The sequence below is a fragment of the Eubalaena glacialis genome, chromosome 17 (assembly GCF_028564815.1).
Source record: "Eubalaena glacialis isolate mEubGla1 chromosome 17, mEubGla1.1.hap2.+ XY, whole genome shotgun sequence".
Taxonomy (NCBI): domain Eukaryota; kingdom Metazoa; phylum Chordata; class Mammalia; order Artiodactyla; family Balaenidae; genus Eubalaena; species Eubalaena glacialis.
In genome coordinates this window covers 11,975,927-11,990,875 of record NC_083732.1, presented here as the reverse complement: position 1 = coordinate 11,990,875, position 14,949 = coordinate 11,975,927, and the positions used below count along the sequence as shown (strand labels likewise).

Genomic DNA, 14,949 nt, shown 5'->3' with positions numbered 1-14,949 from the left:
GCAGCCAGAGATGATATGTAAATGACGGACTTTTGCTCAAGGATCATAGTTTTCCTGCCTTTGGACTTCATTGTTACCTAAGCAGAGCTGTTGACTGCCTTCTTAGAACCCTTTTTAAATTAGGATTGTTTTTGCATTGAAAGATGAAGGATGATTTTCTGAGTTGCATAAATGTTATAAGAACACTTTTTCTTAGTGAACAATACAGAAAAAAAAAAAGCAAAACCAACTCCTAAAGGAAAAGTTGTGAAGATCTTCAAAAGATGATAGCAAGTCTTTAACATTAAAATAGTATATTCACTGCTTTCAGGAAGTATATGGAAGTCTTAACTGGCTTTTATAGGCAGTATAAAATGTTATTAGTAGCATCTATATAGAATTAGAGTGAATTGGTATTTATGACCAGTGAGGAAATACATTCAAAATGAAAATTATTTTTGATATATAATGAAGATCAGAGTTCACCTTTCAGTTGTGTTTTATGAATAACATTTTGAACATTTTCAATATAGATAACTATTTAGAAAAAGTGTTGAGGAATCAATATACTTCATTATGGAATAGTAAATTATTGAGAGCAGAATTCCAATTATTTAGATGAAAGAGCTTTTCAAGATAGTCTTTTCTCAGGTGTCATATTTTAAAGACTGAACTAAATCCAGGGCATTAATCAGGTCTTTCAATTTTCACTTGCCTAAGAAGATTAGGGCAGTTAATACTTGTTTAATTATACAGTCTTTCTTATGTTTATGGCCAACTGTACCATGTGACTCTAGACTTTTTGTACTTGAATGTTTTGAATCACAGTATTTGAATAGTAATTTTTTTTTTTTTTTTTTTTTTTAAGACTAAGATACCTGCTTCCAAATCTGTAGATGCTCTTGGCCTTTTCTTTTTGGTTTTAAAAGCATTTTTAAAAAATAAGGCAATAATTATTTATAATTAATTTGTTGAACAGCAACATGCATAGATATTTGTGATACCTCATATAGTGCCCAGATCAAGAAGTAACTTCGTTTTTTTTTTTTTAACATCTTTATTGAAGTATAATTGCTTTACAGTGTTGTGTTAGTTTCTGCTGTATAACAAAGTGAATCAGCTATACGTATACATATATCCCCATATCCCCTCCTTCTTGTGTCTCCCTCCCACCCTCCCTATCCCATCCCTCTAGGTGGTCACAAAGCACCGAGCTGCTATGCGGCTGCTTCCCACTAGCTATCTATTTTACGTTTGGGAGTGTATATATGTCAGTGCCACTCTCTCACTTCGTCTCAGCTTACCCTTCCCCCTCCCCATGTCCTCAAGTCCATTCTCTAGGTCTGCGTCTTTATTCCTGTCCTGCCCCTAGGTTCTTCAGAACCATTTTTTTGTAACTTCGTTTCTACTTCATTTTTGCTTATATGCTTTTGCAAATTTCATTTTGCCTAAGACAAAATTTTACTTAGCTTTAAGGGATATCTGTGTCTATAGAGGTATTCCCTTAACTGTTTCGTAGGAAGGGCAGCAATAAAATTAGTCCTATGAGGTATACCAGAAAAACATACTTAGAACAACAGTGGGACCATCATGTTGATTTGACTATGTTATTCTTTTAAAATCTTTTGGTTTTAAGTAGATAGAAATTGAAAATCTTCCAGAAAGGAATTTATTACTGTATGAAAATGATGACAGGGCTTCCCTGGTGGCGCAGTGGTTGAGAATCTGCCTGCCAATGCAGGGCACACGGGTTCGAGCCCTGGTCTGGGAAGATCCCACATGCCGTGGAGCAACTGGGCCCGTGAGCCACAACTACTGAGCCTGCGCGTCTGGAGCCTGTGCTCCGCGACAAGAGAGGCCGCGATAGTGAGAGGCCCGCACACTGCGATGAAGAGTGGCCCCCGCTTGCCACAACTAGAGAAAGCCCTCGCACAGAAACGAAGACCCAACAGAGCCATAAATAAATAAATAAATAAATAAAAATTAAAAAAAAAATGATGACACTTTGAACTATGAAATAAAGGAAGTTAAAAATAGTGGTGGTGGGAGTATTTATTTCCTATAACCATTTTTGCAAGTCTGTGGTCTGTAATTGCTTTGTTTATCTAAGTAGATGTAGCCTGTGTGACTCTAGAAATAAAGTATAGATCAGAATGAAGAAAACAAGGTTTTGCCAAGTTGAGGAATAAAATTACAGAATCAGTAGACGTGACAAGACTACTTTGTTAATTTATATGTTTCTTTTCAAGGACTACAACTCCAGGAGAAACAAAACTGCTGGCCTCTGAAATCTATGAAATTCTTCAGTCTTCCAATATGGCAGATGGTGATAGTTTCAATGAAATGAATTCACGTCGAAGGAAAGCTCAGTTTTTTCTGGGAACCACAAACAAACGTGCCAAAACAGTGGTTTTGCATATAGATGGTCTTGATGATACGGTAAGACTTTTATAAACACATGGTTCATAACATGGGAGAGAGAAATCATGTTAACTGGTTATCTCAGTGTCACCTGCTAACAATCTTTAAGAATAAGTCCCTGGCTTCCCTGGTGGCACAGTGGTTAAGAATCTGCCTGCCAATGCAGGGGACACGGGTTCGAGCCCTGGTCCAGGAAGATCCCACATGCCGTGGAGCAACTAAGCCCATGCGCCACAACTACTGAGCCTGCGCTCTAGAGCCCGCGAGCCACAACTACTGAAGCCCACGTGCCTAGAGCCCGTGCTCCGCACCAAAAGAACCCACGACAGTGAGAAGCCCGCAGACTGCAACTAAGAGTAGCCCCCGCTCGCCACAACTGGAGAAAGCCCACATGCAGCAACGAAGACCCAACACAGCCAAAAATAGATAAATAAAAATAAATAAATTGAAAAGAAAAGAATAAGTCCCAATATTAGCATTTAATTCTGATAGAGGGGCATTTTGTGCTTAATGGGTCACTTATTAAAAGGACATAACCATTGTAAATATTTATGCCCTAGTAATAGAACTTCAAAGTATATGAAGCAAAAACTGACAGAAATGCAAGGAGAAATAAATTCACAGCTAGAGCTGGAGATTTGAATACCGTTGTCTCAATTAATAGAACAAGTATACAGAAAATCAGCAGGGATATAGAAGACGCAACACTAACAACCAACTTAACCTAACTGATATTTATAGAAAGCCCCACTCAGCAGCAAGATAATATTCATTCTTTTCATGTGCATATGAAACATTTACCAAGATAGACCATATTGTGTCCCATAAAACAAGTCCTGATTTAAAAGAATTAGAACCAAGCAAAGTGTGTTCTCTGAGCACAATGAAAAGCAAGTTAGAAATCAATCACAGAAAGATACCTGGAAAACCCCCTAAGAAGTTTGGAAACTAACACATTTCTAAAATAATCCATGGGTCAATGAAGAAATCAAAGGAGAAATTAGGAAGTATTTTGAACTGAATAAAAATAAAAATGTGGGGCTTCCCTGGTGGCGCAGTGGTTAAGAATCCACCTGCCAGGGCAGGGGATGTGGGTTAGAGCCCTCGTCCAGGAAGATCCCACATGTCGCGGAGCAACTAAGCCCGTGCGCCACAACTACTGAGCTTGTGTTCTAGAGCCCGCGAGCCACAACTGCTGAGCCCGCATGCCACAACTACTGAAGCCCGTGTGCCTAGAGCCCTTGCTCTGCAACAAAGAGAAGCCACTACAATGGGAAGCCTGTGCACCACAACAAAGAGTAGCCCCCACTCTCCGCAACTAGAGAAAGTCTGCACGCAGCAATGAAGACCCAATGCAGCCAAAAATAAATAAATTAATTAATTAAAAAAAAAGATGTAGTATCAATTTGTGGGAAGCAGCTAAAGCAGAGTTTAGAGGGGAGTTCATTAGCACCAAATGCCTGAATATTTATATACAAAAAGGAAAAAGTCTCAGTGACTTAAGCTTCTACCTTAAGAAACTAGAAAAAGAAGAGCAAATTAAATCCAAAGTAAGCAGAAGAAGAAAAAAAAAAATCAGTGGAATGGAAAACAGAAAAATCAATGAAATCAAAAGCTGATCTTTGACATGATCAATTAAATTGATAAACCTCTAGCCAAATTGATCAAGAATAAAAGAGAGAAGTCACAAAATATCAGTATCAGAAATGAGACAGCATTGCTATAGATCTTTTAATATGGACACTGAAAGGAAAATAAGTGAATATTTTGAATAACTTTATGCCAATAAATTTGATAATGTAGATGAAACAGGAGAATTTCTTGAAAGATGGATTGCCAAAGCTCACTCAAAAAGAAATGGATAACCTGAATGAATAGCTCTATGTCTATCAAAGAAATTGGATTTGTAGTTAAAAACCTTTCCATAAAGACAATTTCTGGCCTTGATATCTTCATTGGTGAATTCTACCAAACGTTTAAGGAAAATGTAATACCAATTGTACTGTCTTTTAAAGTATTATACAGTAGTAGTTGTACAGTGTAGTTTTTTCTGAACTCATTCTACCTTGTCTGCTTTTTTTTTAAATATTTTTATGTGGACCATTTTTTAAGTCTTTATTGAATTTGTTACAATATTGCTTCTGTTTTGGTTTTTTGGCCACAAGGCACGTGGTATCTTAGCTCCCTGACCAGGGATCGAACCCACACCCCCTGTATTGGAAGGCAGGGTCTTAACCAGTGGACTGCCAGGGAAGTCCCTTGTCTGCTTTTAATATTAGCTACTCAAGCATTCTTTTGATTATAGTGTGTATCTTCTATTTGTGTCTGTATTTCACATGGATTTCTTATAGGCACCATATAGTTGGGCCTTGCTTTTTTAATCCAATCGAAAAATTTCTACCTTTTAACAGGAGTGCTGGGATCATTTGCCTTTAATATGATTATTGATATGACTGGATTTAACACAACCATCTTGCTAATTGCTTTCTATTTGTCCCATGTGTTCCTTGTTCTCTTTTCCTCTTTTTCTGCCTTTTGGACTAATTGAAAGTTTTTTATGATTGCATTTTATCTCCTTTGTTGGCTTATTTGCCTTAATTCTCTTTCCTTCCTTCCTTTCTTTTATGTTGGTTGATTTAGGGTTTATTTTGTGTATCTTTTTTTTTTTTTTGAATTTTATTTAGGGTTTATTTTCTGTATCTTTAACTTATCAGTCTAGCTTCAATTAACACTAATCACTTCATGCATGAGACACTTAACACTATACTTTCATCTGCCTTATCTCTGCCTTTGTGTTCTTGTTATATGTTTTACTTCTGCATATGTTATAAACCCCAAATTACTTTGTTATTACATTAAATATTCTTTTTTTTGATTAAAAAAATTTTTTTGTGGTAAATTACACTTAGCATAGAATTACCATCCATCTTAACCATTTACAAGTATTTAAAGACATTAAAAAATAAGAGTATTTTCTGTCTACCCACGTATTTACCATTTCTGGGGCTCTTTATTCCTTTGTGTAAATATAGATTTTCATCTAATATCATTTTCCTTCTGCCTGAAGGACTCCATTAACATTTCTTATAGTAAGTAGTACAGGTCTGCTGAGGATGGACATTTGGCTTATTTCCACCTTTGGCTATTATGAATAATTCTGCTGTGAACATTTATGTACACGTTTTTGTGTGGATATATGTCCTCAGTTCTCTTGGGTATTTTCTTAAGGGTAGAATTGCTGGATGATACGTTTAGCTTTTTGAGCAACTGCCAGACTGTTTTCCACAGTGGCCGCTGCATTTTACATTCCTATCAGCAAGGTGTGAGGGGTCAAGTTTCTCCACATCCCTGCCAACATTTCTTATTTTCCATTTCTTAAAAAAAATAGCTATTCTAGTGGGTGTGAAGTGGTATCTTATTGTGATTTTGATTTGCATTTACCTAATTACAATGATGGTATCTTTTCACGTGCTTATATTGGCCATTTTTAGTGGTTGACTTAGGGTTTATTGTGTATGTCTTTAATTTCTCACGGATTTTCTCTTTTGGAGAAATGTCTGTTCATTCTTTATCCATTTTTTAAAAAAATTGCTTATTATTTGTCTTTATTCTTTTTTTAAAATAAGTATATTTATTTATTTTTGGCTGTGTTGGGTCTTCGTTTCTGTGCGAGGGCTTTCTCTAGTTGCGGTGAGCAGGGGCCACTCTTCATCGCGGTGCGCGATGCTTAGCTGCAAGCCTAAAAATTTTCCAGGCAATAAATACGCCGCTGTGCTGGTGAACCTCACTTCATTTGCTTTCCTTCTCTCGGGGGTGTCTGCTTTCCAACACCTGGAAATCATTGTTTTATTCATTTTATTTTGTCTGTATTTTTAGTTGTTTAAGGCTTGAGGGTAAATCTGGTCCCTGTTACTCCATCTTGACTGGAATTGGAGGTCTCCCTGAAGTTATCTTGAGCAGTGATAAGTTATATACCTTCACATATTTAGGGGTGGCAACTGGTGGATTACCACTTATCTCTTTAGCTGTGCCAGGTAGGTTACATTGGATTATCCACAGCTTTTTCTAATTGTGGTATTGGGGCACCTAGCCCTCAGGATTTAGGATTCAGTAAACAGGGGTTGGGGAAAACTTTTCATATGCATATTATCCATGACATTGCCAAATAAGTTAACAACTATCTTATCGAAACTGGGACCACAAGATCCCAAAAAGTTTCTAGAAAGCAGGTTCTGGTAAATGTAAATTAATTGAATGAAAGATATTAAGATATATAAATTGTCACCAGTACCATTTGTTTAATGTTAATGAATGAAAACAGTACAGTTCCTTTTTAAAGCTAGCAGAAACCAAATAATAAAACCCAACAAAGCTCACACACACAAAAATATAGGCCACATAGGGGGCTTCCCTTGTTGCGCAGTGGTTAAGAATCCGCCTGCCAGTGCAGGGGACACGGGTTCGAGCCCTGGTCTGGGAAGATCCCACATGCCGCGGAGCAGCTAAGCCCGTGTGCCACAACTACTGAGCCTGCACTCTAGAGCCCGCGAGCCACAACTACTGAGCCCACGTGCCACAACTACTGAAGCCTGCACGCCTAGAGCCCGTGCTCTGCAACAAGAGAAGCCACCGCAATGAGAAGCCTGTGCACCGCAATGAAGAGTAGCCCCCGCTCGCCACAACTAGAGAAAGCCCGTGCGCAGCAACGAAGACCCAGTGCAGCCAAAAGTAAATAAATAAATAAATATATTAAAAAATATATAGGCCACTATATCTTAAAAATGTAATTGCTAAAATCCAAAAAAAAAAATTAAAAAAGGCAAGTTAACTCTGAAACTGTACTGTAATGTTTTGGCGGCATAACCTGGCACCTAGTATGTGCCAGGCACTATTTTAGGCACCAGGGATACAGCAGTGACCAAAATAAGCAAAAGTTCTCATAAATCCTATGTTTGACTTCTTTAAGCTAATCTCATAGTTGGAGGAGACAGTCAACAAGCCAAGTTTTATAGTAGAAGTGGTAAGTTCCATGGACAAAAATAAAGGGAAGGTAGCTAGGGATTGCTGAGGGGTGGGATGGTGGATTATAGTTTTAAATAGGATGGTTTAAAAATCCTCTTGGAGAAACTGACATTTAACCAAAACTTAGGAGTGAGCCAGTGGATATCTGTGGAAGAGTGCGTGTTCCCAAGAAAGGGAGCCATGAATGTCAAGCCTTCACACATAGACAACTAAGAAGATACCTAAGTAATAAAAGGATGTGTCCTGCCGTATATTAAAATATACTATTAAATTTCTATAATAAAAACGATGCGGTCTTGACAAAAAAAAAATTAAAAGAGTAAAGAAAGTCCTGGGGCTTCCCTGGTGGTGCAGTGGCTAAGAATCCGCCTGCCAATGCAGGGGACACGGGTTCAAACCCTGGTCTGGGAAGGTCCCACATGCTGAGGAGCAGCTAAGCCCATGCACTGCAACTGCTGAGCCTGCGCTCTGGAGCCTGCGAGCCACAACTACTGAGCCCACGTGCCACAACTACTGCAGCCCATGCGCCTAGAGCTCATGCTCCGCAACAAGAGAAGCCACCACAATGAGAAGCCCACACACTGCAATGAAGAGTAGCCCCCGCTCTCTGCAACTGGAGAAAGCCCGTGCGTAGCAACAAAGACCCAACGCAGCCCCCCCAAAAAAAACAAATAAATAAATTTTAAAAAAGAGTAAAGAAAGTCCTGAAACAGACTCTAGGTATATATTAGAACTTATCCTATGATAAAGGAAGCATCAGACATAGTTTGTTCAATAAATGGTGCCAGAAAACTGACAGTTTTGCAGGGATGGAAAGGGAAGGGGAGGGGGAATCTTATCAGATACTAAAAATCCAAAGTGTACTAAAAAGTCAAATGTAAAATATTAAACTGTGAAATTAGAGAAATCTAGGCTTCTTTAAGCATAAAGGCAGTGGAAGAAATTGCTTTAGGAAAGAGCTCTAGTTTAACAGTAAAGTTTTTGCTTTGTCAAATGTATTCTTAAAACGTAAAAACAAGTAGGAAAGTATTTGTAATGAATAATTGACATCAGGTTAGTGGCCTTATTACCGTGTGTAAAATAGATAGCTAGTGGGAACCTGCTGCATAGCACAGGGAGCTCAGCTTGGTGCTCTGTGATGACCTAGATGGGTGGGATGGGGGGAGGGGGTGGGAGGGAGGTCCAAGAGGGAGGGGATATATGTATACATAGAGCTGATTCACTTCATTGTACAGCAGAAACTAACACAACATTGTAAAGCAACTATACTCCAATTAAAAAGAATAAAAATTAAAAATATATATTAAAAAAATCAACAAAAGAAAATCTAACAGGAAAATGGGAAATTCCCGGAAGAGATGTAATTTCCAGTAAATAGTATCAGCTAACATTTATTGCAGTACTTGCAGGTACCCTTCTGGTGTGTTAACTCATTTATTTTTCACAAAACTATAAGGTCTACTTATAGTCCAGTTTACAGATGAGGAGACAGAAGCACACCAAATTTAAATAGCTTCCTGGTATAGTAGAAGTGGTAAGTGAAGGACATGGGATTTGAATCTAGGCAGCGTGGGTCTAGCTGCAGAACCCCGCTCTTAACTGCTGCTTTGGACAGCTACGCAGGGAAACATGTCTACTCTCACTAGTAATGAAAGCAGTGTACATTATTTTAGTGTATGTATCAAGGCTTTTAGAAAGATATTCCTGATTTTGGATTGTCACAAGCATTTTTCCCTTTGCTTTATTTCCTCAGCTGCAAATCATGCTACTATGGAGCCTTTAGAAATTGGAGAGAGGCTACTATCTACATCTTTTGAATTGATACACATACACTCTTTCTCTCTCCCCCTCCCCCTCTTCCTCCCTCCCTCCCTCCCTCCTCCTCCCTCCTCTTTCCTCCCCCTCCCCTTCCCTTCTCCCTCTCTTCTCTCCCCCGCCCCGACCCTTCTCCTAGCAATTGCCAGGCAGTTAACTTTGACCCATCTACCTCCTTGCCCAATTCCTAATTTTATCTGCTTATGATTCTTAAAACCTAATCTTGACCCTCTGTCCCCATCAAGAAGTTACCCATCCTTCGTAGCTAATTCTTGATCCTATTTGCTCTGTTGAAAATCTCATGTTTACATCTTGGAATTGGAAACCCCACCTTTACCTGTTGCAAATGTGTTAATTTGTGTTAAAATAAAGATGAATTGGCCTCATGAATCTGGTTTTTCACTGTCACACATAGTTGGAATTTAACGTCAGACTCTTGTGATAAACCAGGCAAGTTGTTTAACGTTTATATTTTTTGGTTTCCTCACATTTAAAATAAGGAAACAGATTAGACTAGTAGTATCCTAACTTTCATGTTGTATATGCTATGCAAACTTCTGTTCACTTTTAAGTTCACCTGGTGTTGAATATGTGGAAGAGATAAACATGGACCTTTTGGGCACTAATCCACCAAAGGGGCTTTGCAGAAGGGGCAGTGCAGTACATGAGCCCCTGTGGGTCTGTGCACTGCCGTGCACCACTGTATGCGAGACCCTTGCCTGAATAGTGTTGAAACGCAGAAGTGGAAAATAGTTTAAGTAGGAGATAAACAATGATGTGAGTTGTTTTGAAGGATGTGGGAATAAGTTTGAAGACTGATTTTATTCAATAGAAGAGAAGAATGAATCAGGTAATAGAAGGCAGTGCTTCCTAGGCTATGACCCAGAGACTTGGTGTCATTTGCTGATTCCTGCCCCCTCAGAAGCACTGAATCGGAGTCTGGTCTCATTACAGAAACAGGATAATTTAGAGATGTTGATTTGATGTATGGGCTGGAGGAGGAGGGAGGGATGGGGAGAAATGGAGTTACTTTTTAATTCATTTTCTCTTTGGATCTTGTGTTTAAGATGACCACTTGTTATCCACGTGGATGTGTTTGTAGACAAATGAAAATAAAATCATATTGGAGGTAGACGTCTGTGCTTCTACATGGTAGTGATGGTTGAAGTGATCTGAATAGTCTACTGAGGGATGAAGTAGAAAGAAAATCACTTAGTTTTAGCACTGGACCTTGGAGATAAAATGAGACAGAGACGAAATACTCAGTGGTGTAAGCAGAACACCAGGGTAGTGTATTATTAAGAAGTCAAAGAAGCATTGAAGGGCATATGTTATATTGTGTTGTCAGAGGAAAATGAGAACCAAAAAGTGGATATTGATAACCCTTGAGAATGCAGTGGTAACCACCGAGAATGCCATCAATGAGGGATGCGGTGATATAAATACCAAGTGATTTAAAAAATAGTGACTCATACACTGAATGCTCACTAATTCTAACTTCAGTCTGTTAGAATTTATCCCTGGAGGTTTTTAAGCTAGAGCAGGGGTCAGTAAACCCTTTCTTTAAAGGGCCGGATAGTAAACACTTCAGGTTTTGCAGGCATATGGTCTCTGTTATGACTACTAACTCTGCTAGAGGGTGAAACTAGACTTGGACAACATGTAAACAGACAGGTGTGGGTGTTTCCAATAAAACTTTATTTACAAAAACAGCTGTTGGACCGTAGTTTGCCCACCCTTGAGCTTGAGGAAACTCTGCTTTTCAGCATGTTTTCTGTATTACTCTTCCATTCTGTTTGGTTTAAGATTTAAATTAACATTGGCAAATTTATTTCTGATTAAAATGATTAAAATTAAATATTAGTAATGAAGCTTGAAAAAAATCTAGCAGGAATTACTATTTTGTTGGATCTTATAAATTTTCATAAACTTGACTAAGCACCACCCTTTCTGTGCCCTCAAATATGTGATTGTAGAATTGAAATAGGGACATTTGCTTTCCCTGGCCCTGTGTTCCCTCCTTTTCCCCAAATATAAAGACTAGTTCAGTGTTGTTTGATTTGATTTATTCCCTTATTATTTTGCTAGTTTTAATAACAATTTGCTTTTACTTTTTCAGTCTCGGAGAAACCTGTGTGAAGAGGCTTTGTTAAAAATTAAAGGCGTTATTAGCTTTACTTTTCAAATGGCTGTTCAAAGATGTGTGGTGCGAATCCGTTCAGATCTGAAAGCAGAGGTTGGTATTTTAAATGGCTAAATATGCTTGAGGTTACGGGTAAACACATCAGTGTTCAAAATTGTTGTCTTTTTATCCTGGCCTAGGCTTTGGCATCAGCAATAGCATCAACCAAGGTTATGAAGGCTCAGCAAGTTGTGAAAAGCGAAAGTGGAGAAGAGGTAAAAGCTCTATTTAGTTTACTTTATGCTTGACTCCCTCTTGATTATCCCTTGTAGCCAGCAGATTGCTAGTATTTCTAGACTAATAGCTGCTGAGTATATAGCGATGTGGCTGAGTCAGATTATCCTAATGTTTCTTGGTTAACAGTTAACACTTTTAGAAATATAGAGAGATCTTTGGTGGATTTCAGAATCTCTCAGACTCTGTTCTTGATCTCAGTGGAGATGTCTTGCTGATTTTATGTGGAAATAAAGGATATGTGGTTTCCTTGCATTGGTTTTTAAATACTTTCTAACCCTTAATTGGTTTTGCCAGTCCAAAAATAAAGATCCAATCCCATTGTTGGGCAAGTATATATAGTGATAATCTTTGCATCTTGCTACTCTTTCCACTAGCTTTGTGATAGGGAAAAGGAATCTATATGGCTTTAGCTCATTTGAGTTTCCATAGAAAGGAGGTTCATTGGCCCTTCAGGGCCCCATCGCAGCCAGATGCTTGTTTTTGTCATCTTTAAATAGAGGTTGAACATTTATTCCTGGAGCCTCAGGAGAAAAGCATCAGAATTTTCGTGTGTACTTCTTCCTTCTGTGCTTACATAGTGCTCAACAATTGGGCCTACCTTCATAGAAGAGGATACTTTTTAAAGGAATATAGCCTCTGAGAATAAATATGGTGATTAGAATGAGAAGTAAAGCTGACTTTTAACGTATGACATGTACCTATATCAATTAGGTTGACTTTGTAACAACTCTTAACATGCTCTCTGCATCAGATGCTGGTCCCGTTCCAAGACACGCCTGTGGAAGTAGAACAGAACACAGAGCTGCCCGACTACCTGCCTGAGGACGAGAGTCCCACAAAGGAGCAGGACAAAGCAGTGTCCCGGGTGGGCTCACACCCAGAGGGTGGAGCTAGCTGGCTGAGCACAGCTGCAAACTTTTTATCCAGATCGTTTTACTGGTGACTTCAGTTTGGGGCTCAAGGACTGTGTAAACGAACAAGGGGCCAGTTTTCCATTGTTGTGGTGAACTGTCAAGTGCAATTTGCAATAAGTTATCATGAAAAGTTTCTAGATTACATGATTAAGAATGCTGCATTTTACATTTTACTGGACATTTTACCCCACTAAGTGGTAAAAAGGACAGAGGCTACAGGTGGAATTACTTTGTTTATGAAGGTGTTTTGGTTTTGTTTTCCTTTGTTTAAATTGCCTCACTTTTTAAAAAACATGGGTCCACTGTTAAACCAAACATGTATTTGTGCAGCTTTACATTTTATTTTACACAAAGCACGTGATTAGGAAAACTTGTTTTCTCAAGCCTCAGGACCTATCTGAAGAGAAGTTTGTTGTTTTTTTTTTAGCTCAAGTTGTGCATGAATTACTGAACACTTTTCTCTGCCTTTTCTCGTGAAAGATACTTGCTTTGGTACTCTTTCTTTCTCGTGAAAGATACTTGCTTTGAAAGCATTTCTCATAATTCCCCTTTTGTGCCTTTTTTATTTTGCCAACCATGTTTATAGAAAGGACGTTACTAGTGACATTTTGTGAATTAAAACATATTCCTTGCAACGTAACAAACCCCTAAAAATACAACTCTACAAAAACTTGGCAATCTTATTGGTTATAATTTTTAAAAGATTAACACAAAATCAGTCGAGAAGGAAACATGTATGTCAGCAAAGTGTTATTGGAGACTATCTGAATGTGACCAAATGTGGTTCTCGTTGACTACTGTTCAGTTTGGTTTATATCAGCTCTTGAGAATTATGTCCACCCTAATATTCGGAGTGACTGTAAATGGTCTCTAGGCCTTACTTTGTGATTACACACTATCCCCTGCTAAGAAAAAAAAAAAAATTGCTTGGCAGATGCGTATTCAGTAGGTGTTTCCTTGTATTGCCTTTTGTGAATTTATTATGAACATGCAGTCATATTGAATGAAAAGAAAAAAGACTCAAATTATTGCTTATAAAGAAACAAAGCCAGCATTTGTCCGTCCACTTAAACTTTCTGCCAGAAAAAAAACAGGACTTCAGCAAAGGTAAGATAAATAAATATAAATATATATACATATATATTTTTGGTATAGATTTAAGAGCTAATTACATATATGTTATGCTTTATTAAATTTCTGAAATATTTGGCAACAAAAAATTTTCTTTTGGAAATCCAACTAACTCCAGATAAAGTTTAATGCTAATATGATTCAAAACTAATAGGAGGAAATGGAAAACTTTTTTCATCAACATGTAGAGCTGCTATTTTACTCCTTGGAGAATGTGAAGTGAAAATTGGACCCTGGAGGGTTTCCTTGCATTTTCATTGCTTCTCTTTTAGAGAAAACTAAAAGCATCCAGTGTCACTGGAGAAGAATTATTGTAAAATAGTTTGCCAATAAGAATCTTGAGTTCAAGAACATTGTGACCTTATGGAGGGAGGGGTGTGGAGGGTATGAAGAGTAATATTTTTTCACCTGGGCTCTGATTCAGATGATGCGCACAACTGAAAATATAAGCTTTCAGGGCATGTATTACTTTAAATGCATAGTACAACTTGCTGCCAGACCAGATGTGTTGAAAAAAAAAAAACAAACAAAACCACCTCCTTTCTATAGCCATTGAAACAAAGTTTACTGTTCTAACAGGTTTGTATTTTATTTTGCATTGCCACACATCTGCTTATTTAAAAAACGACATCCTTTTGATAGTAATTGTTCAGCACAAGTAGGTATTACAGCTTGATGTTTGTGTGTTCTAATTCTCAGTGTTCTTTGATTCCAGGTCTTATATATAGAGCAGTTAATGCAACTGTAACAGCATTTTTTTGAAATATATTGTAAAATAATAAAAGGTAACATAATTAAAATTGAATGGATATTGCATTTTTGTGGTATAAGCATTACTGATTTCGCTAAAGCCTGTTTGTATCCACACTGCCCGGCACCTTCTCCTCACTCCCTGCAAGTGCGTTACCCGACTCATTCCCGGGCATCTTCCATTCATCTCCTTCCCAGCACCACACCTGCTTCTTCCTGGCTTTGGATCAGTGCCCCTGTACATATATGCATTGCAGTGTTTATCGCGTTAGATTAAAATTATATTTACCAGTGTCTGTCCTCGCCTTAGCTCTTTGAGAACCGAGGAAGTCTGTAGCAGTACCTGGCTAGTATTTAGTGCTCAAATATTTTTTTAAGAGAATGAACAAAGAATTTTTTTTTTTAATCAGTAAAACATAAATGGAGGGTACTATTTAACTCGTTGGGCAAATAGGAAAAATGTCAGGCTGTATTTTTTTTTCTTTTCTGGGCATGTTT

At 38.0% G+C, this 14,949-nt stretch overlaps 1 protein-coding gene across 1 annotated transcript in view; it reads left to right on the top strand.

Annotated features, from left to right (window-relative positions):
* ARMC1 (armadillo repeat containing 1) overlaps positions 1-14,326 on the top strand; it is a 31,542-nt gene extending 17,216 nt beyond the window's left edge. The window contains exons 4-7 of the mRNA XM_061171616.1: positions 2,229-2,418; positions 11,357-11,473; positions 11,560-11,634; positions 12,408-14,326. Of these exons, the coding sequence (XP_061027599.1) occupies positions 2,229-2,418; positions 11,357-11,473; positions 11,560-11,634; positions 12,408-12,599 (574 nt within the window). The 3' untranslated portion in view covers positions 12,600-14,326. The remainder of the gene's footprint in view (positions 1-2,228; positions 2,419-11,356; positions 11,474-11,559; positions 11,635-12,407) is intronic.
* The last annotated feature ends 623 nt before the right edge of the window (positions 14,327-14,949 follow it).